At 56.0% G+C, this 21403-nt stretch overlaps 2 protein-coding genes across 5 annotated transcripts in view; one reads left to right on the top strand and one right to left on the bottom strand.

Annotated features, from left to right (window-relative positions):
* Positions 1 to 6780, top strand: part of PKIG (protein kinase (cAMP-dependent, catalytic) inhibitor gamma) — a 64421-nt gene extending 57641 nt beyond the window's left edge. For both annotated transcript variants that reach the window (XM_006763776.2, XM_006763777.2), the window contains exons 3-4: positions 3164 to 3340; positions 6063 to 6780. In XM_006763776.2, the coding sequence (XP_006763839.1) occupies positions 3187 to 3340; positions 6063 to 6142 (234 nt within the window). In that variant the 5' untranslated portion in view covers positions 3164 to 3186 and the 3' untranslated portion in view covers positions 6143 to 6780. The remainder of the gene's footprint in view (positions 1 to 3163; positions 3341 to 6062) is intronic.
* Positions 6781 to 7207: 427 nt separating this feature from the next.
* The window catches only part of ADA (adenosine deaminase), a 25544-nt gene continuing 11348 nt past the window's right edge, over positions 7208 to 21403 (bottom strand). The window contains exons 3-12 of one of the 3 annotated variants that reach the window (XM_015563935.1): positions 16925 to 17047; positions 13396 to 13539; positions 12584 to 12699; positions 11253 to 11380; positions 10726 to 10797; positions 10548 to 10649; positions 10244 to 10308; positions 8788 to 8917; positions 7861 to 7963; positions 7208 to 7493 (exon numbers count right to left, since the gene is read on the bottom strand). In XM_015563935.1, coding sequence (XP_015419421.1) covers positions 7480 to 7493; positions 7861 to 7963; positions 8788 to 8917; positions 10244 to 10308; positions 10548 to 10649; positions 10726 to 10797; positions 11253 to 11380; positions 12584 to 12699; positions 13396 to 13539; positions 16925 to 17047 — 997 coding nt within the window. In that variant the 3' untranslated portion in view covers positions 7208 to 7479. Of the gene's footprint in view, positions 7497 to 7860; positions 7964 to 8787; positions 8918 to 10243; positions 10309 to 10547; positions 10650 to 10725; positions 10798 to 11252; positions 11381 to 12583; positions 12700 to 13395; positions 13540 to 16924; positions 17048 to 21403 lie in introns of all 3 variants that reach the window. The other 2 variants (XM_015563934.1, XM_015563936.1) reach the window with 2 other exon arrangements.

Here is a 21403-nt window from a genome sequence, read left to right on the forward strand (position 1 = left end):
CGCAAATGAAAAAAACAATGGAAAACAATTTTCTGTTTTAAGTAAGGAAAAAGGAAGGAAGGAAGGGAGGGGTGGAGTGAAGGAACGTGTGGATGGCAGAGTATCTCTAGGAGGACACGAGACGATGCTTGGTTCGAGGCGGCAAACTCCGGCGTTAACCTATGCCGCCATCTTGGTTCTCCCCTATAAAGCTCGAGAACACTAGGTAGAGGGCTCCGCCAAGTCGAGATTTCTTGATGCCTTTTGTCAAGTCACTCCCCGAGAAGTCCTGACAGTTTACACTCCTATGAACAGCCTGAGAATGACCAACTCAGAGGATTCTTTACTTCCACATTTGCTGCTGACTTTGAAGAACAGAGTGAGGGAAGAATACAAATGTTGAAGAGAAACAAAACAGTGTGCTTGCACTGCGGGTCAGAGAGCCCCCCGACACAAAGCCCAGACCCATCTTTGGAGCCGCTGTTCCCAGGGGATGCAGTGGGGCAGCCAGAGCTTGTCGGCTTGGGTGGTGTTTCCAGGACTGGGCTTTGACCTTGGCACACTTCCCTCTCCAGCCAGGAGGGTCAGCTTCCTGCACCGGTCAGCCAGGCAGAGGCGGCAGCTGGAGCCCAGGGGGTCTGTTCCTTTTAGCTGGAGCCTGTACCTCCGTCCCAGTGTCGGTTCCTAGCGGTACCAGGCAAGAATGTCAGCACAGCCGCCTACAGTGGACAGAGCCTTTCGCCATAGTCCGGAGGAGTGGCTTTATCATCCCATCCCCACAGATAGGAAAAGAGGGTAGTGGGAAGGCAGACAGACGGTTCACATTTAATTTGAGGAGTATTATTGAATGTCAGCTTTGTGCTGGTCGAGAATCCGAGGATGGAGCAGCCAGGATGAGGCTTTTCAGTCTGGCGCGGTGAAAATCCAAATCCAAATCCTTACTATCCGGGAGCCAGCACTCTAGTTGGAGGGCCGAGCTCAGACTGCAAGGCGTGGGGAGATGGTGTGGCTGCACAGGTCTGTTCCTTCCTGTAGGCATCAGGCATGTCGTGGAGGAAGAGGCTGGGCCTACGAGCTAGAGGGGCCCAACTGGGATCTTTCCGAGTCGTGGCTATACATTTACCTCACTGACCTCAGGGAGCTGTTGGGACAGTTAAGTGAGGTATGGGAAACAGAAGGACTGGGTAAATATTACCTTTACTTATTGTTAGAATTACCATCTTCATTCTGTTATTACTGCTGTGCAACAGGCCATTCCCCTGTTGTGAAGCTTTGGGCAGTTTACCCAGAGGGAGAGTGCAGGACTGAAACTTGTGACCTGCAGAAGGAACCACCCCTGGGACTTCGGAGAGGTTTTCCTTGTTTGTTTCTTGCTGAGGAGCCAAAGCACTACTGGGGCAATCTCTCTCTCTAGGCAGCCAAGGCCAGGGTGGGCGCGCCCTCTGCTGGAGCTTGGGGGGATTACCTTAGACAGAACGCAGCCCCGCCTTTAACAGATGGGGTAACAGGCAGAACCAGGTTCACCGCACAGGGTCACTCTCTTTCTCCTACTACTGGACACCTCCTTGTCTCCCATGCCTAAACTTCGAGTGCCCCGGTTTATGCAGGTGTCCCTTCTGAACTGGGTATTGTGATGTGGTTCTGGGCAGCCCTCCTCTCTCCATCCCTCTGTCCTCCTCCCTTTATCTTCATTCGCCTTCTGTCTCTCACACACACATTCCCCAGAGCACTTACCGAGCCTGACCCTGGGCACTTTGGGGCACATCTGCCAACACCACTTACCTTCTGAAATCATTACACAATAACTTGAACTGATAAAAGCTTCTCCCTTTACACAAATATTGTCTTAGATGAGGAAGTTCCCCTTAGTCCCAAAGAATCACACGACACGTTTTTTGGTTTGTGTTTTTTTTTCTGCTCGTATCTGCTATCTTTCCCCACAGAAACTGGGTTTTATTTTAGGTGTTGTTTTGCAACCTCCATTTTGCAGTTAGCAAGGGTTCTGAGATAAACTGTTATGTCAGTACTGGTCCATCTGGTGCGTTTCTTTTTATGAATACTTTATAAGTCATGTAATGCTAGCTTCCTGCTGCACATTCAGGTGGCCCCCAAGGTTCGCCATTACTGACCACATGCGGTAAACACCTTCACCCTACAGAACATGGGCATTTTTCACATGATAGCGATACTTGTTGGTAAGGGTGCAGATAAGTGGACAATCTAATGTGCTGCTTGTGGGAATATAAATAGGAACAGTAATGAATTTATAAGTTTTTCCCCCTCATTGTTTTTGTCATTACCAGTTGATTCTTGAACAGTGTGGGTTTGAACTGTGTGGGTCCATTTACACGCCGATTTTTTTCAATTGACCCACACATTTCAGACCTGCATTGTTCAGGGTCAGCTGGCAGCTGGGAATCTGACTATGCAGAGGCTGACTTAAGTTATATGTGGATTATTGACTGCACGGACAGTTGGCACCCCTAACTGTCCCACTGTACGTTCGGGAAGGCAACTTGGAAATGTGTCAAAGCAATGTTTTAAAATTATTTCATCCTTCCATGTAGCTCAGCAATTCTAGGAATAAACTCTCAGGATTTACATAAAGACCTAGTAGTGTCTGAATGGTGTGAAATTGGAAAGTACCTCCATGTTCTTCTCTAGGGGACAGATCAAATCATGGTACAGTGACATGTTCCAAAGAGTAGGCTATAAAATACAATATGTAGTATGATCCCCACATAATTTTCCCAATGTATATGGCTCTTTTTATGTATGGTTCTCCTCTCTCTCTAGGCTACATAACTAACCACAGGGGGTTAGCCACCATCTCTGTGGCCTTAACTTCTGATCTCCTACCTTTCCTCCCCATGCCATACCCATCTCTCCTTGACCTACTCTGCCTTTCCCCTTAAAGGGCTCGAAGCATCTCAGAGTTAATACGGTCAAACAGGACTCTGAATCACCCGCCGTCACTCCCCAAAGGACTCCTCCTCTCAGGAAACCACACTTCATCCACCTACTTTCTCATCTCAGAAAGCTCTCTCCCCATCAATCAAACACCAGGTCCTGTTGATTCACCCTACAAACTACGTTTTTGTCAAGACATTGGTGTTGGAGACCCGAGCTGTGTCTCCCTGCAGATGCACCCGGACTCACTGCCCTCCTGCCCTTGTCCCCACAGGCCTGAAGAACAATGCGACAGGCATGATGGAGGTCGAGTCCTCCTCCTACTCGGACTTCATCTCCTGTGACCGGACAGGCCGTCGGAATGCAGTCCCTGACATCCAGGGAGACTCGGAGGCCGTGAGCGTGAGGAAGCTGGCTGGAGACATGGGCGAGCTGGCACTGGAGGGGGCAGGTCAGAACCCTCCAGCACTTTTGCACGTCTCCCTGTTTCCGCTGCTAGACAGCCACCACCCAGCCCTGTGGCTGCCACCTCATGCCCAAGCTCAGATACCAGGTGCTCAAAGGGGCTTTCTGACAGCTCTCATTGGCCCTCCCTGGTCACATGACTCCTCAGCACTCTGACAGGTCTCCTGGGTTTAAATATGAGCTCCAGGAGAGCAAGGGCCTCTGTTCCGCTGGCAAGAGCAGGTGTTTGGCAACCACAGGCTGAGTGAATAAGTGGAGGAAACCGCATCTGCTATCCCCTCTGTGAGGCTCTTCCCCACCATCTCCCTCCCTTCTCCCCTCCTCCTTCCCCTGTGAGTACAGAACAGAGAAGACTTTGTGGGGGCCTGGACCAACCTGCCATGTTATTTAATCTGGACAAATGTGTGCAGAGAAGTGGGTAGCTTGCTCAGGGTCACCAGCAAGTTCACAGAATGAGAACCTGGTTTCCCCCAGCACCCACATCCCTTCTCTGTTCTGTCAGCCCCCCCTTATGTGGCCCACACTCCCTACCCAGGCACGAGCTCCACCCGTCACCCTGCTCACCTCAGCTCATCCTTCTCCCTTGGTGCTTCTGGTCCAGCCAGAGGAACGTACTGTTTCTTAAAAGCCCCTTATGGGCTGAACACCATTCTTCCCCTGTCCAGTCCTCCCTGCCTTCCCCTGCCCTGGCTTTTCTCCTCTTTCTCAGAAACCCAGCTGCCCTGACCGCACCCCCTCTGAGGCCGGGGAAGGCACATCCTCTCTCTGCCTCTAATCGCGCGCAGCAGTGCCCCTTCTCCAGGCTGTGAGCTTCTCCCACACAGATCTTTGTCTTGTGCCCTCGGTGCCTGGCACATTTGGAACATGGTGGAGGCGCCTAGTCAGTGGCTGTTCACTGTCTAGCTCTTGACCAGCTGCCGCCCGGGCATGCTGCCAGGGCTTCTGTATCCTCAGCTCTGGTGAGCTGTTTCAGTCTCCCTCTACCTCCGCAGTTGCAGCCACTCGTCATGGGCCCAGGCCCTTCTACAACCTGTTTCCCCAGCCAATCCAAACTCTCTGAAGTGTCGCCCAGCGGGCGCCTTTTCCTTCCAGGGTGACTGGCATTAAAAAGGACCTGAGAGAGGAATAGTGCTCACTTCAAGGAAGTGAAGCGCTCAGGGTGGAGTGCAGGCCAGACTGGCCGAGGAGCCCTGCTCGGAGCCGGTTACGCAGGCAGGCCCTCCATGCTGTCCGGCACTTACCGAGGGAGTAGCAATCCGAGGATCTGATCCCGCTGCTCAGATGTTTGCTTAAAGCTTCCAGGAGATGGGTGCACAGCAGGCTGTGTGCAGACCTGTCTTCCCTGGAATTTCCTTACGTGAGGAGCACAAACCTTTCCTTCCTTGGCCTTACAATGAGAAACAACAGACAAGGCCTGAGGAAACGAGTACACTGCCTGGCATCTTCAAATGGTGCTGAGATGGGCCCCAGAAGTCCCGAGGGTGCTGGTTGGAGCGGAACGTACCAGGAGAGCCGGGACTGGCACAGAGGAAGCATTGCCATTGGCTGAGACATTCCCCTGTGTCAAATGGTCACGTGCAGGCCCAGCACTCCCCTTCATGACAGAGAGAGGTGTCATCATCCTCACTTTATGATCAGGAAGCAGAGGCCCAGAGAGATGAAATGTTGTTCATGATTCCACAGCAAGGAAATGGCAGAGCAGAGATTACTATGGGATCTAACAAGATGCTTTCTACCTGCTGGGGCAGGAGGCTCAGGGCCAAATAAGGCATCGCAAGCTGGGAAATTTGCCCAAAGTGCCATCTAAATTGTCAGGCCTCTGGAGAGGGCAGAAGGGCCCTCCAGGACCAAGCCTTTGCTATGAGCACCACCAGGATAGGAGGTAGCCTGGCAGAGAGACAGATGCCCACATTCTGCCTGTACCACTTGCTCCTACTAACACCTGCTTCCCAAGACTCCTGCAAGGGCACAGTGAGGCAGTGTGGATGGCGCCAGGCCTTTACAAACCCCAGTGATGCTTTGGCAGGAGGTGAATTTCCTGGAAGGGACACTGGCTCCCTCCATCGCTGATCTCAGGCAAATCAGTTCACCTCTCTGAGCCTGTTTCTCATGGTATCAGGCCCCGAATCACACCCCAGGCTGCTGGGTGGGTTGCCTGGAGCTCGGCACAGGGTGGTGGTTCTGTCATGGGAAAGGCTTAGCCCGAGGATGCAAAGACAGAGGCCAGAGAGGGAGGTTCGGCTGGTCTGGTGAGGACACCGCAGAACGGAACAGTCATAGGCTCCAGCCCTAACCCTGATGCAGGCCATCCCCTGGCACTCTCCTGAGCTGGCCTAGTCTGATGCCTTTTCCTCATGCCCTTTTCTGTCTTCTGAGAACTACCATTCGCTGAGCACCTGTTACTTGCTGGGACCTCCCATTTGCCCTCTCCTCCTAGAGAACCTGCACAGCCCTTCGCCGGTGGCTTTTAGCACCCATCCATGATCCTGGCCTTTGATTGATGTGATGATGCTAGTAATGTCACGGGCATTTTCTTTGTAAGCACTGAAATGTTAGAGACAAGGCTCCAGTTCCCTTTGGCTGCCCCCACCTCTCAGCCAGCTCCTATCCTGCACCCAGGGCTCATCCACTGTTACCGTTTTGGCCGGGTCCTCCCTGTCACCTGTGCTTTACGTTTGTGTATATGTTCCTCTTCCCCTTCTCTCCAGAAGGACAGGCGGAGGCAGGTGCCTCAGACAAGGAGGCTAGCAACCAGCCTGAGAGCAGTGACGGGACCACCTCATCTTGAGTCTGACCTTGCCCAAGGAGGCTGGAAGAGAGACCTGCTGTCCCCACCTGGGCAGGGAGTCCTGGCGCTGGCCCGGCAGCCTCTTCTGCGCCCCGTGTTCCAGGCAAGCAAGGTCAGACTGAGGCGCCCCCAGAGGCCCTCCCCCGGGCAGGCCCTCTGCCCACACCCACAGGCTCCACGCTACCACCTCCTCATCGTGCCCAGGTACACTTTTAAGACACTCTGACCACAGGATGTTATTTTTCGTGGGGCACTGAGACTCAAGGGCTGGGTTCTGCTCACCTGGGTGAGCAGCCCACCCAAGGCAGCTCCTCTCCTAGGCGACCTGGGCAGCGACCATGTCCCAGTTCTGCCCCTTCTTCTCCAAAACCAACCGTCCAGGTCAAGACCTTCTGATCTGATCCCTTTTTAAAAAAATTGTAAACCTTTTTCAGCAGAGAGGGAAGGAGCTGACAATCAATCCACTTTTTTGTGAAAGCCGTTTTAATCCAAATTCCACGCGTCTGCGGTTCCCTCCTGGAGCTTTACAGATCCAGTTTTAGGGAAGGGATTTCTGTGCTCTGATCAACTCTGTCCTTCCTTTCTACCAAGATGAACAACACCCGGGACCCAGGAAATAAATGCTGGTGATTTGTGTGGCTGGTTTACGATGATTATTTCTCCGTTAAACAGCACAAGCGGGAGCGAGGCCACGTCCACATTGGCTACGATCCGTTGCTGCCCCAGCTCCCACAGAAAGAAAACACTGAGCAGATGCTGGTGGCCGAGGAATCTTCTTCCCTCGCCCTCTCACCCGTCCAGCTTCAGGAGCCCAAAGGGAAGGTTTTCCCTTAAAACCTAGAACAGGAGGGGCTGAGAGTTCAGGGAGCCTGTAAGCAGACAACTCCTCGAGAGAAGCCTGGCTGCTTCGGGAGGGCAGGTGTGGGCCCCTCCCCCCAGCATGGGAGCTCTGGCTTCCCAGTCACAGCCCCCGCTGGGCTCTTGGGCCCTGCCACTGGGCAAGCTGCCCTACATGCTCCTTTCTCTCACCCCACCCAGTCGTCCTGCCCAAGACCAGGCATCACGTGCTGCACGACACCAGCCGTTGGCTTCTTTATTGAGCACCAGCTTTTCAGCATAAATCACCAGAGGAGGAGGGTTTCATCACCAGAGGAGGGAGTTGACCATGCCACGCTGTGTGTGGGCACAGCAGGGGCACACAGGCTTCCAGTAGCATCAGTAGCTGACTATGGAAATCATGGTCTTCCCAGGGAAGTAAAGGTGGGTGTCGCTTGACCGCCCAGAGCTATGAAATCTCCATCCACAGGGCGCGGCTCGGAGCAGTGGCCGTGATGCCTTCATGGTTGCTGCCCTACTGGCCGGGTCAGAGAAGCAGAAAGATTAGGCAAGTCCCAGTACCCAGGGCATAAAGAATCACAGAGCATTAGAGCCACAGGAGTCCCCTGTGGAGACTTAGAGCCAGAAAACGCCTTGCCAAGGCCACACAGGAAGGAGCAGAACAGCTAAGACCTTCACAAAGTCTCCCCCTCAGGCCAGCCTCAGGACAGCATTACACAGAACGTAGGCCGGGTGGTGAAAGGCTGCCCCAGCTAGGCCCTGTGCCCAGGCGCCATTACAAGTCCTTGGTGCTACCCAGAGAGGACGTCTCGCCGGGGGCCCCACAGAAAGCTAAACGAGCCAGGCAGGTGCGTGGCCCAGAAGCGCAGACAGGAGCGTACCTGCAGAGGCTGCAGGCGACATCCCGTAGGCTTTATAGAGCAGGTCCAGCAGCTCCCTCTTTTCATCTTCTGGGAGGAAACTGGACTTTGCCGCATTGATATTCTGGAAGAGTCCGAATGGCAGACAGCATGAACCAGCGAGTGTGGAAGGGATGCTGTGGAAATCTAGTGATAGTCCACGCTCCTCACTGAATGAGGGCGGTTGATTAAGCTCGGAGAGGAAGGGACTTGTCCCAGGTCAGTCACTGCCAGAGCAGAAACCATGCGGTTCTGTGATCTCAAAAGTGGCACTCCAGCCCAGCTGACGTGGCTCAGCGGTTGAGCATCAACCTATGAACCAGGAGGTCATGGTTCAATTCCTGGTCAGGGCACGTGCCTAGGTTGTAGGCTCAATCCCCAGTGTGGGACATGCAGGAGGCAACCAAGTAATGATTCTCGCATATCACTGATGTTTCTCTCCCTCTCCTTCTCTAAAATCAATAAAAATATATTTAAAAAAAAATTTTTTAAAGTGGCACTCCATGATACAGTAATGTGAGAACGAAGTTGGAGAAACTTTGAGAGGCAGGGTGGGATGTAGGGGACCAAAGAGATAGTCATGCAGAGACAGGTTTGGGAAATTGTACCATCTAAAACCAAGAGCTCAACCCTGGGATCTATGAACGGCTTGAAAGTGCAGAATTTTATAGCTGACCCCACATTTTTTGGGAGAGGGTGGGTGGCTTTCATCAGAATCTTTGAGGGCAAGCAAAGAATAAAACACCTGGTCCCAGGTCAATACGTCACTCGGTGGAAGGCATCTAACTTTAGGTCTGGCTTGGCTTGGCCTATTGAGGTAAACCCACTCCTCCTCAGAGGTTCCAGACCCTGCAGGCCTCACAGTCCCGGGGCTCAGAGTCAAGGCCGGCCGGGCCCACACCCACTCACCAGTCTCTTAAACTCCTCTTCGGTAAAGCCCATCTTCTGTTTGGTCATCTGGTAATCGGTGTCCAGGGTAGACTTGAAGATGAGCGGGTCATCCGTGTTTAGCGAGTAGTTAGCCTGGTCCCTTTTGAATCTAGATGTGGGGGAAGAGCCTCCCTTTACTCTCTTGTGAACAGTCACTGCATATCAACCCGACACCCTCCTCGAGCCTCACATCATCTTTACACACACCTGGAAGATCTTAGGCAGAGGAAGAAACCAGTTCAGAGAACGTGGGTGACTTGTGCAAGGCCACATAACTAGGAACCCAAGACAAGCCATCTGATCAAGCCAGAGCCAGGCAACGGCAGAAGAGGGGGCCAGCTAGAATGGTGGGTTGGGGGGAGACACAGCACCCCCCTCCAGCTACCACCCTGCACAGCCAACGTTCTGGGAGAGCTGTCAGTGCCCTAGCCCTAGCCTAACCCTATGCGTCCTCAATCCTCCTGGGCTCTGCTTCTCAAGGAACGGCACGGCACGGTCCCTGCCCACAGTCTCCTTAAGTCCAGTGGACTTTCAGCTCTTACTGCACCTGACCTGTGCAGAATTCTACACTGTTGACTGTTCGTGGGACCTTTTCCCTCGAGTTCTCAGACACCACACGTTGGCTTTCCTCCTGCCTGTCCCATAACTGTCACTTCCTGGGTTCTCTCTCAGGCCCTCTTCCTCCCCATCTCTGTAGGCTATCACTTCTCCCTTCCACCCCGTCTGGGTAAATGGCTCTTGAATTTTTCCCATGTGCCTCCAAGAACCTCCCCGGATGAGCCACAGGAAGTGCACAGTCCTCTTCCCCAAAGCTGAGTTCAGCACCCCCTTTGATCAACATCGGGGCCCATACTCCTTCCCTTCGCAGAAGCTTGGCAGACAGAGCGGTGCTGGCCTGCCCGTGATCACCCCGAGTTCTTGCTGTCCTCATCTGGGTCAGGGCAGGTGGCTTTGCCCTCCCAAGGCCTGATGCCACCCCCAGGGCTTAGTCAAAGGACAGCCTGAAGACGGGCCATGGCTGTGGGGTGGACTGTGGGGTGGGAGTGGTGTGGGATGGGACAGGCCTCGGGGAAGCTTCAGGATGGTGCTTGTGGGGATGCCCAGGGGGGCCGAGAGAGCCCACGTGAGCAGGAGGCACTCATCCTCCCGACCCCTTAGAGGCAGGGTCTCGAGTGCCAGTTTCCCATGGGGCAGCAGGACATCCTGGCATAGCTCAATGGGCTACAGGGCCCCAGCTCTGCTAGGTAATCAGGTTACAGCACATCGAGCTTTGGAGTCCTCATTTTTAAGACAAGGATGGTAAACCCGCTTCCCAAGGATTCAGACAGATTTTGTATCAGGAGACCCAGCACAGCCAGTGCCCAGACCCTGCATTTCTGCCACCCTGAGCTCTCCTGGTGCAAGACTGAACCAGCCCCAGGGGAGCGAGCCTCACCGAACGACTGCATGCTCCGTGTCTGGGTTCCAGGAGCCCGTGAGGTAGCTGGACCAGGGGCAGACCTGGAGGAGCAAGCAGGCGTGTGGCTGGCATAGACATCCCAGGCCGCTCGGACTACACCCCCACGCCCAGGGCCTGGAGCCACCTATTCCGGCCATGGTCACACTGGCCTCCCTGTTGCCGACTCCCATGAGCTGTCCATCCCAGTCTTCCTCTACCACCTGGCAGCTTGAGTGCCCACTCCTTTGGCTCCCAGGCCCCTCCTGGCTCCCCACCTCTGCACCCCCCAACCCCCAGGCACCTCAAAGTGCATGTTGTTCTCTAGCAGCCTTTTGTAAAGGGCCTCATCCTCCACGGTGTGGTAGCCATGGCCCACCCTCTCTGTCTTGAGATTGTCCACAGCCTGCAGGGAAGCAGATGGGAGTCCAGTGAGGGGAGGCGGGCGCAGGGGGAGGGCCCGCAGCCGCCGGCTGCCTCACCTCTTTCACCCTCTCTGCAGAGCCAGCCTCCCCGGCATGGACGGTGCGGTGAATGCCGTTCCTCACAGCCTCCTGGAAGGACAAGAGCCAGGTCGTGGGTGCCTCGGGGAGGGCCTCGCAGACTCAGGAAAGTAAGGAACATGACCAAGGTCAGACAGCTGGGACGTGGGAAGCCAGGCTCTGGACCCGGGCAGTGACTGTCCAGAGCCCCACTCGCAACCCTGCACCTCACTCCTTCCACAGGAGGCTGAGCCGTCTGCCCCACACAGGCCCAGCGAAGAGACTGTGTCGCCCAAGGTCACAGCAAATCACAGGCAGAAAGATGCCCAACAGCAAGTGGGGTCTTTTCTTTACACCAAATTCACACCCCAGAGCCCGCAGGCCCAACTAAGATGCTTGGGAACCCAGGAGACCTCGTGCCGCACAGTCCGTGTGAGTCCGTGTGACGTCTCCCTACTGTGGGCAGAGCCCAGCTGCTGCTCCCAGAGCCTCCGGGCCAGTCTCCCCCTTCCTTCCCCGGGACCCACCTCGTAGGCCTGCACATGTCCAGGGAAGAGGCTGCTGCCTGTGATGGTCTCATCCCCGGCCAGATCGATGCCCACCACGGTCTGATGCTGGTACTTCTTACACAGCTCCACCACCTTGGCAGACCAGCCTGTGGGCGAGATGCCCCCCAGCCTCTGTCACAGCCGCCACCAGGGAGCAATCCTTCCAGAGCGCCTGCTTGCTCCCCATCCCACTCACCCTCCACCCGAGGCCAGCACATGACAGAAGGCCCGGGGTCCCGTCTTCAGACCCTGACGGCCACAGCTAACCACATGGCCTCAGCAAACTGCTCCTCTCAGAGGGACACCACCCGCGATGGCACAGGGTCTCGACTGCAAGGCGGTGCCGAGATGCTGTGTGTAGCACTGAGGGCAGGGCCGGGGCTCAGTACACGACCAATGGCCGTTCTCTCCTTTGTCGCCACAACAGCCCTCAAGGTGGGCTCATCCCCACTTAGACGAGGAGAGGGAGCCCACACAGTTTAACGTTTAAATCTAACACATGACCTGCCGGCATTACTAACCATATGGCTAAGGAACTGTGGACTCTTAACCGGCAAACTCATCATTAAGCGTTTTAAAATGAATGAAAAATCACAGGCTTTGGAACCAGGTGGCCCTGGGTCCAAATGAGAGCTTTCTGCCTTCCTGATTGAAGAGCAAGAGGCTGTCCCTCTCTGTCTCAGTTTCCTCATCTGTCAAATGGGATAAACAGCGGCAGTTCTCACAGGCTGCTGCAGGGACCGGAGGGAATACAGCTAAGTCGCTATGTGCGGTGGGCCTGGCAGGCTGGCGTTAACGTTGCTGTGGTCCTCACTATTGCTCGGTGGACAGTGTGTGCCCGAGGTCAGGGAGGTGAGGGGACTTGCCCAAGGTCATACAGTGGGGCCCTGCACCTTGGAAGTTCCTGGAGGTTTGATCAGTGTCAGTCACAAGGGAGACCCCTCAGGTCCCAGAGGTCAGACCTACTCACAGGTCCTGTGGCCTGGCCCACAGGGTCTCAAGGGCGAACCATGGGCTGATCAGAGCCTGGCTTAGATTGTTTTCTGTTGTTCAGACTCCTTGGTTTTGAACCACCTGCAGGTCAGGTGGCTGTGTGCCTGGTTTCCCCAGGGAGAGAAGTCTGCTGCTAGACGCCTGGAGCCTGCCCAGGAGGACTCTGACGGCTTCAGGAAGCCCTAAGGTGCAGCTGCTGGGCTCAAGGGGATACCAGGTGGCAGGGGCGCAGAGGAGACCAGTGCCGTCCCAGCACCGGCCGGGAGGTTGGGGCTGGTAAGATGCGCAGCCCAGGGCAGGGCCGAGGTGACACTCACTGGGCTCATGGCGCATGCAGCAGAGGATGGACCGCACCTTCACCCCGAAGTCTCGCTCTCCCTCCTGCAGGCCCTGGTTCACTAGGGACACCACCTCATCTGGGGTGATGTCCCCTCTGTGTGGAGAGAGGAGTAGGGATGGGTCTGGGACAAAGGAAGGTCTGAGGGGACAGCCCTGGGACTGGGTCAGAGGAGGGGGGAGGGATAACACTGAGGGAGCCGGCCCAAGCCCAGTACACCCCCCTCCGGCTTCCTTAGAACTGCCAGGCACTTCCAGACCTGGATGATGTGTGTGTGTGTGTGGGGGGGGGGGTTGGAGGCGGGGGTGCTCAGACACTCAGAGCCCTGCCCCCAGATGGGGAGCAGTGCTGAGCTCACCCGGTCTGAGTCCCACTTGTTCACTTGTGTCAGAGTCATGGCTAGAAGGGGCAGGGTGGCTGGGTGATAGCACTTCTAGAGCCCTGGGTCCAGGCAAGGGGCAGGAATGAGCCAGACTCGCTTCAGTTACGGGGTCAGAGCAGGACCTGGAGGTGACTGGATAAGTAGTGGCTGCAGGTCTGTGTCTAGGATTAGGGTGACAAGATGCCAAACGCTTTCTCCCAAAGTTAAAGCATGAGCCCAGGGAGGGATGGGAACCCTGTCTCTCAGGACAGAGTTGAGCCCCTCTTTCCAAGGCCGCAGACCAGGTCGGGGGGGGTGGGGGTGGGGAAGGGGCAAGATCAAAGTCTCGTTGGGCCAGGGCCTCCCAACAGTGTGTCCCTCGGACCCCAGGTTGGGCCGCCCTGCCCCAGCCCCTCCGCGTGGTCACTCACTTGGGCTGGTTCCAGGGCATCGGCTCCACCTTGTAGTTGGCCAGCAGGTGTGGGCTGTAACGCACCTCCACGTACACCACGCCCTCCTTGGCCTTCATCTCAACGAACTCATAGGCAATCCTTTTGATGGCCTCCCGGCAGCCCCTGGAAGGGAAGGGACAGCCCTCTCCAGTGTCCCTTCAGAGCTGCAGGAACAAGACTGGCCCCAACCCTTGGCCGATCAGGCCCACTTCTGGCCCCGATCCTTATCCTCCAGTGCCAAGCCCTGGGCCTCCGCTGGAGAAGATCCTGGAAGCACGGCCGGTCCTGTCAGCTCAGCGTCCAAACTGCCAGGTCTCGCCCCCTTCACCTGGCCTCACCCGCGTCTAACTGGGCTCCATGCTCCCTGTGCCTTTCCTCACAGCAGGCAGAGCGGATCTTCTGCAGATCAGAGCACGTGCTCCTCTGCTCCACACCCAAGGGCTCCCGTCGTGTGGGATGAAATCCCCTGCGCCCCACCAGCTTGCTCCCACATCTGGGCCTTCGTGTCTGCGGCTCCCAGCCTCCATGGCCTTTCACCACGTCGTCCTGTGCTCGCTCCCCCTCTCCACTCAGGCCCCAGCCCCATCTCACCTCCTCAGAGAGGCCTCTCCCACCTCATCTTAACGGCCCCCTGGCATTCTCCACCCCGTCCCCTGAACTTTCCTTTCTCCATGGCCCTTATTACCACCGACATTACACGTCTCCCATGGCTTGTCAGCCAGTTTCCGTCCCCCTACTAGAATGCCGTCGCCATGGGCAAGGACTCCTCCATCTGTCTTGACACTGCTATGATCCCGCAGCCGAGGACAGAGCCTAGGACAGAGTGGCCACTCGATGTTTGCTGAGTGATGGAGGTAGGCCAGCAGGGAAGAGAAATGAGAGAGAAGGACACACACAGGCCACAGAGCAAAAATAGACAAGTGGGATTGCATCACACTGAAAGCTGCCTGCAGAGGAAACTCAGCAGGGAAAAGAGGAGCTACGGAATGGGAGACAGGGGGTGCCAACCAGAAACCTGCTAAGGGACCAACAGCCAAAAAACATAAATTCTGTAGCCCGGCTGGCGTGGCTCAGGGGCTGAGTGTCAGTCTATGAACCAGGAGGTCATGGATTGATTCCCGGTCAGGGCACATGCCCGGGTTGTGGGCTCAGTCCCCAGTGTGGGGTGTGCAGGAGGCAGCCGATCAGTGATTCCCTTTCATCACTGATGTTTCTAGCTCTCTTTCTCTCTCCTTTCCTCTCTGAAATCAGTAAAAGTATATTCTAAAGAAGAGAGAAAAGGACACAGATGGACAAATCTGGAGGGAACTCTGGGATGAGGGCGATACCTGGGACTCAGACTGGAACCCTGGTTCTCACACCTACCAGCTGTGTGACCCCAGCTAGTCACCTTCTCTGGCACATCCATCAAAGGGTTATTGTGAGGACAAATGAGTTAAAACTCACCTGAGCCAGTGCTTGGAACAGACAGACAAATGCTCAGTGTTTTAGCTGTTATTTCTGAATGTGGGCTCCAGAAGCAAGGCGCAAACTAACCTGCCAGGGCCACGATGAGTGTGATCAGATGACAGGGGACCTGCCTTAGCCGGGAGTTCCCACCAGGAAGCATGAAAGGGAGCGGGTACTAGAAAGCAGACTGTGAGAGCGGCCGCTTCCAGGGGAGGGTCATGGAAGGACCTGCGCTTTGGAGAGCCAGGATGAGGATGGGCAGCTGCTGTGGGAAATCCCTGGGGGCGGGGCCAGTCCTGGGGAGGGGGCGGGGCCAGCCCTGGGAGGGTCCTTATCTCCCCCATGGCTGGGGGCTCCTTCCACACTGCACTGAGGGCAGGGGATACAGCAAACCAGGTAGACAAAATCCCTGCCCTCACAGAGCCCACAGCTTAGCAAGAAGGACAGGGAAGGAAAGAAGTAAGATATAAAATATATCCTAGGAGAGACGGTGGAAAGTTTTATGGGTACACACAAAGCAGGGGCAGGGGCATGGAATGTGATGGGGAGGGACTGCAGTTTTCAGTAGTTGATCAGGGAAGGCCTCACTGAGAGAGTGACATGAGCAAAGACGTGAAGGAGGCGAGGAAGTGAGTGCCGGGGCATCTAAGGAACAGTGTTCCAGGCAGAGGGAACAGCAGTGGCAGGGGACCTGAGGTCCGGGGTGAGGTCTGCCCAAGGTGCCACAGGAGCCAATGTGGCTGGAGAGGCGGAGCCAAGCGGCGAGTGGCAGGCGCTGAGGGCTTCCGTCTGACCCCTGTGTGTGCTGCAAGGGGGTGGAGAGTCAGAGTCTCGGGGGCCATGGCCCCAAACAGCCAGGCAGCTCTGCAGGAGGTGCCGTCTAGCAGCCGGGGTGGGCTGGGCCTTCACGGAGCTGGCCAGGGAGACAGGAGCTGCCTCGGTGGCACAGGGGAGGTGCCCAGGCCTGCTCATACGTTCTGGGGTGGCAGCAGGAACCTCGGGGAGGTGGTATGTGCCTGCTCACCGGAGGCGAGGATGGGGGCAGTCAGTGCCTTCCAGGCTGAGCCCAAAGGCTTCCTGCAAGAAGTCGGCCACCTCACCACACATCTTCCTTCCCTGCTTGTACCTGTTTGGCCACTTACCCAGCCAGTGCCTCTGTTCTGCCTCACACACCTTCGCTGATCCTCCACCGGCCAGTGCTTGGCCCACCCTCCAAGCCTTTCCTCAGGCCTAGCCCTCTGGACAATATCACACCCTCTCTATCCCAAGGCCAGGTCCATACTTCCTCCTCCAGGCAGCCCTTCCTGACTGCCCCCAGCCCCCTCGTCTCTCCCCGTGCCGAGTTGCTGCAGCACCAACTGGCAAAGCTGATTCTCGCCTGCCTTGGGAAGCTCTGCCTCTTGCCAGGAAGCTCAAGGTGGCACCGAGGCGAGACTCTGGGCTTTATCCCCTGCCAGCTGTGGGGTCCTGGGCAAGCCCTTCACTTCCCTGAGCCTTCATTCCCCGCTCTGGAAATGAGTAAGTTTACCTAGCGGACGACTACAGGAAGTCTAGTTCTGTGAGCTGTGCAAACATTATGTTCATCTATGAGAGTCTGCTAGGAGGAAAATGGAAGGCATGCATCGTGACATACAAGCACCGGTGCCTGTCGGTGAAGGTGGCGGGTGCTCCATCGTGAGGGGGAGTGCGAGGACAGCCCTTGTCCAGCCCAAACTCCAGCCCTGGGAGACGGACGGGATCACAAGGCCACTGTGTGAATGAGGGGCCTGAGGCCCAGAGGGAATGTGCCCAACATCATGTCATGAGACCGAGACGAGGATCTGTGTTCCTAACCCCCACACTGTGTCACTTCTCTACTGAATGTCAGTCCATCACACCCACTTTCCAGAAAGGAAAACCAAAGCCCAAAGGCATGGAGATAGTCAAGCAAGTATACATGATGGTGAACAGCAGAGCTGGGGTCTCCACCCCAAGGGCTGAGGGGCAGGCAGCCTGCGGCTGGCAGCCTGTCCTGGGCACAGGATGGACACTGACCAGGGCCCGAGGGTGGGGGACTCACGCGATGGCAGGCATGTAGTAGTTGAACTTGGCCAGGAAGCCCGGGAGGGTGAGTGGCTTGTCCATGCCAATGATGTTCTTCAGCTCCTCAACTGTGTCAGCAGGGAGGGCGACCCCCCTCTTCCTGGGGACAAAACATGAGGGTGACGGACTGCCCCTGGGGAGGACCTGACCGACTCCCCAGGGGCCACAGCTGGAAACCTGAGGTCCTCTCCATCCAACTCCACCCATTGGACAGATGGGAAGACTGAGGCCCAGGGGATGCAGAACCAGGATCAGAGTCCCTCCAGCACCTCCTGTCCCCAAGGCCATGATTAGCCAGCAGATTGCAAGGGGCGGGGGCACCTGGGGTTAAAGTCTGTTTGTGTGCATGGACAAGTGCCTGGGGACAGGGAAGGTGCCAGGGCAGCAAGCCCACAACTTTGCCTCAGTCCAAGAGTGGGTACAGCCAACTGGCCCTCTGCCAACTCAGGGGTTATCAAGGGCAATAACTACAGGGCAAGCACTGGCCCTGCCTCCTCTGCTCTCTGGCAGACCAACTTATCAGCGAGGCTTGGGGCCCAGTGTGCTGGGAGAGGGCCGGAGGGCTGGCTGTCGACCTCAGAGGCCTTCCTCTCCCAGCCCACAGCCCCCACACGGGGGCACGGCCACCCTTCAGTAAGGCCTTGCTGAGAACAGCCTCCAGCCTGGAGCCTCCTTGTCTCATCAGCATCTCTGCCTCCCCAGCCAGGGTAGTGGGGGAGGGCGGGGGAAGGAGTTTGGGCTGAGTTGGCCCCCACCTTCTGCATGCACCACTCCCTCTGCTCATCCTGGCTCTGACCCAACTCACGGGTCACCCAGGAGGCAGTTTTCCCACTTTTAAGATAAAAGAGACAACACCAGACACTCAAGAAACGCTTCTACCATGAGGGACAAAAGAGACAAAGGGAGCTCTGAGGAAACTGAAAATGCAGAAAACAAACGAACCTAAAATGCAAATCCTCAAGGAGATGAAAGGACGGAACACGGTTGGATCAGGAACGTCGCTTTTTAAAAGGGGACATTTCGAGAGTAAGAAAGAGCTGCTGGACATTGAAAAGAACATGGCGGCAGCCACTGCGATGAAATGAAGGGGATGGAAAATAAAGGTGAGAAAATTCTCCAGCGAGGAGAACAAAAGAAAAAAGAGAAAAAAGAAAACGGTAAAGAAAATTAGATGATTGAATCAGAAGGTTCAAGCATCCAGTTACCCATAAGCAAGATGATAGGAGGAAGAAATTGCCAAAGAAATGGAAGTTTGACTGAATATGCTTACATCCTTTCATGGCTTCTGTTATTCAAATATCAAAATGTTTTCCTGTGAGGAGCAGCTAGTGTTTGGACGGGTTCAAGCCTTGGACTGATGAGAGGGCACAGTCCTCTCACAGCCACGTGCAAGTCCCAGCTGTAGTTGTAAGCTTGAACCTATGGTCCGAACATGTGGCCCCACATGCCTGAGTGATGTGGGCTTGATAGAGTTCAGGTGCATGTAACTGAGTAGGATTGAAACCCATAAGACTGTTGTAAACACCTTGACCGCACCCTTACTTTGCCTCGTGGAATCTGGCTATAAAAGACACGGCTTGTAGTCCATGGCGCTCTCGCTAGCTCTCCATCAGAGAGGCCAGCGTCCCACCCAGACCCAGCTTTCTTCTCTTGTCCGTCTTTTCTCCATCCTTCACTGCCCCCTCAGGCTCACCGAACCTGGCTGAGCTGGCACGGCACATAAGGTGCCCAACGTGGGGCTGAGCATGCCATGGCCGTGCCGGCTCGCCACATTTTCCTACCTAAATACCTGTTTCTTAAGCCCCTAAATATGCCCTCCTCCCCTTCGGGTGGCTCCAGTCCCTCTGAGTGTCCAGTGGGTATCACCCTGGTGCCCGCCAGCCAGCCCAGCGCGTCTCCTCACTGGCCCGCGTCTCTGCAAGACGCCGGGGCAGACGGTACCTCTGCTGCTGTCCTGACATCGAGTCCTCGGCTCAGTGCCCACTGAGCCTCTCCCCCTGCTGGCCAGCCTGCCCCAAAGTCACCCTCGTGAGCCGTCCCCAGGACCCAGGCCGCCTGCGCCAGTTGTTAAAATCTCTTCCTGGGAGCTGATGGGCTGAAGGCAGAGGAGATGGTGCTGAGGCTCTGGCTCCCGTGTTGGCGGATGCAGGGGCCACATTTGCCTTGGGCCCCGCCGCTTCCTGTTGGGGTGCTGCCTCCTGACCATTCTCTTCCAGCTCTCCTGTCATGGATTAATGCCGGGGGTCTTGATCCGGCATCTAGAAGGGTTCAGCAATCTGGAGAAGGGCTGTGTGTAACTTAATAAAGAGTCCAGAGACGAAGTATAATTTTGAAGGGCATTTGGGGATCAGAGGAGCTTAGCTAAAAGGAACTAATATGTTTTTCATCTCAAGACCCCTTGCTTTTTATTAACACAATTTGTCCTAAGGCGAGGTAGAGATATAAGCTTCAAAGGGTAGGGTTTGGTACAGAGTCCATTGTCAGACTCGGGAGAATTAGCCTACGGCTGTTCAGGTGTTTGGCCAGTAGGAGGCAATAACATGTAGATTAAGATGCCCTGAGCTGTCTGGCAGCAAGCAATCATCCCTTTTCAGGTTTGGGGAAATGCCCTTGCCACTCTGGATGGTTCAGCCCTTGCTGACATGCTGGAATTGGCTTCCGGCAGTCTTCCCACCACCCTGGAGCCTGGCCACGGAGCCTGGCTCAGTGTGGAGGATGCACCCAGCTTTGGAGTTCGAAGCCCATGCCCCCTGTATGTGCCACACCACCCCAGGCATGGGCTGTCCCCTCTGAGGACTTCCATGTCCTTGTCAGTAAAACTCAGACAGTGTTTTCTCTGCAGGTACAGAGACACACACACGGGGCTATTTCTGTGCCCTGGGTATCACGCAGGCTCTGAAGCCAGATGGCCGGGGTTTGCATCCCAGGTCTGCTGTAAAGGCTGTGTGACCTGGGGCCCAGGACCCCCTCCCTGTGTTCACTGGTCTGGGATGTGTGAGACACCGGCTATGGAATAACCAAGGAGCAGAGGTCAGAGCTCCCTCAGCTTTGGAGCACCGTAAGGACCAAGCAGACTCGCTTGACCTGAGCAAGGGAGGCGGGACCCTGAGGGTTTGAGCAGGAGAGCTGATCAGACCATGTTGTAAGACAGCTGTCCTGACAGGTACTGTGAGGACGGTAGAGGGGTGAGGCCGGAGTGGACCCTGGAGGCCAGTCCTGAGGCCATTGCGATAGTCTAAGTGAGGGACTGGCGGCGGCTCAGACCAGGGTGGTGACAGGGAAGAGAGGACAGCCAGGTTGGGACTGGGCCTTAGAGAATGAGTGGATGGGTCTTGAAGGAGCCTGAGAAAGAGGCAAGAGATGGACTCGCAGGAAGAAGAAATGGATGAAAACAAAATCAATGGAGGCCTCAGTCAGAGGCAGAAAGGGGCCATGGGATTTGGCCTGGGGGTAGGTCACAGGCCAGGCATTCCCCTCCTCCTCTACCTCTTCCTCTTCTCAGCCCTGGCCTACCCCCACCAGGGAGTCCTCCAGGGCTGCCCTGCTGGAGCCTGCCCAACTCCCTGCTCCCCCTGCCTGCTGACCTCGAGATCAAACTCCACCTGGCACCCCACCCCTCTCCAGGGCCCAGGCTGCTCCGAGACAGCGGGCGGCATGGGAAATGGCAAGTCCGACCAGTCGCCCAACACCAGCGGCTCCTTTCCCTCCACCCCACCCTGGCATCTCGCCTCCTGGCTGCGATATTGAGTGCCCTATGACCCCTTAACGAGCACCCCGATTAGATCCCATCTTGGCCTCCGATACCCCACCCCAACGGCCTCATCAGGGCCCTGTGGCAAGGGCTGGTGCTCAACACAGTCCAAGGACAGGCAGAGATAAGCCGAGGGCTTGACCCCATTAGCAGAGCCTTTGATTGTGATTAATGACACGGACCTCATTAAGGGCTTTTGCTGGAGCCCTGAGCTAAGTGTGGTCCCTGCTGTATCTGACCGACATCTCTGGTGGCAGGGTTCGGGCAGGGGGGGCCTGGTCACAGCTGTGCTTACTAGACAAGTTTCTTCAGCTATCCTGACTCGGTTTCCTTTCTATCTGTAATACAGGGACAATATAACCCCTTCACCAGTCGTCCTGAGAAATCTGGACGTTGGTGGCAGGCAGTAAATGAACTCACACAGTTAAATAACGAGGAAACTGTCTGGACTTGATTCCAGATCCACTGGCCTTCGAAGTCCCTGTGCTCATAGGTGCTGGAACCAACAGAGGGGCCACCATGGGCCCTTGAGGTGTGGGGAGGGAGGGGCAGACCTCCCTCCCTGGGGGGCGGGGGCACAGAGACCCTTCAGCCCACCAGCATCCAGGAGAGCTGCGGCAGGAGGTGGTGTTCTCACTTGGAAGATGCGGAGAGTTGGGGCCATAGAGGGAGCCACTTCACGTCTCCCTGTAGGTTATTTCCATG

The sequence above is a fragment of the Myotis davidii genome, unplaced genomic scaffold (genome assembly GCF_000327345.1).
Source record: "Myotis davidii unplaced genomic scaffold, ASM32734v1 scaffold199, whole genome shotgun sequence".
In the NCBI taxonomy this organism is placed as follows: Eukaryota; Metazoa; Chordata; class Mammalia; order Chiroptera; family Vespertilionidae; genus Myotis; species Myotis davidii.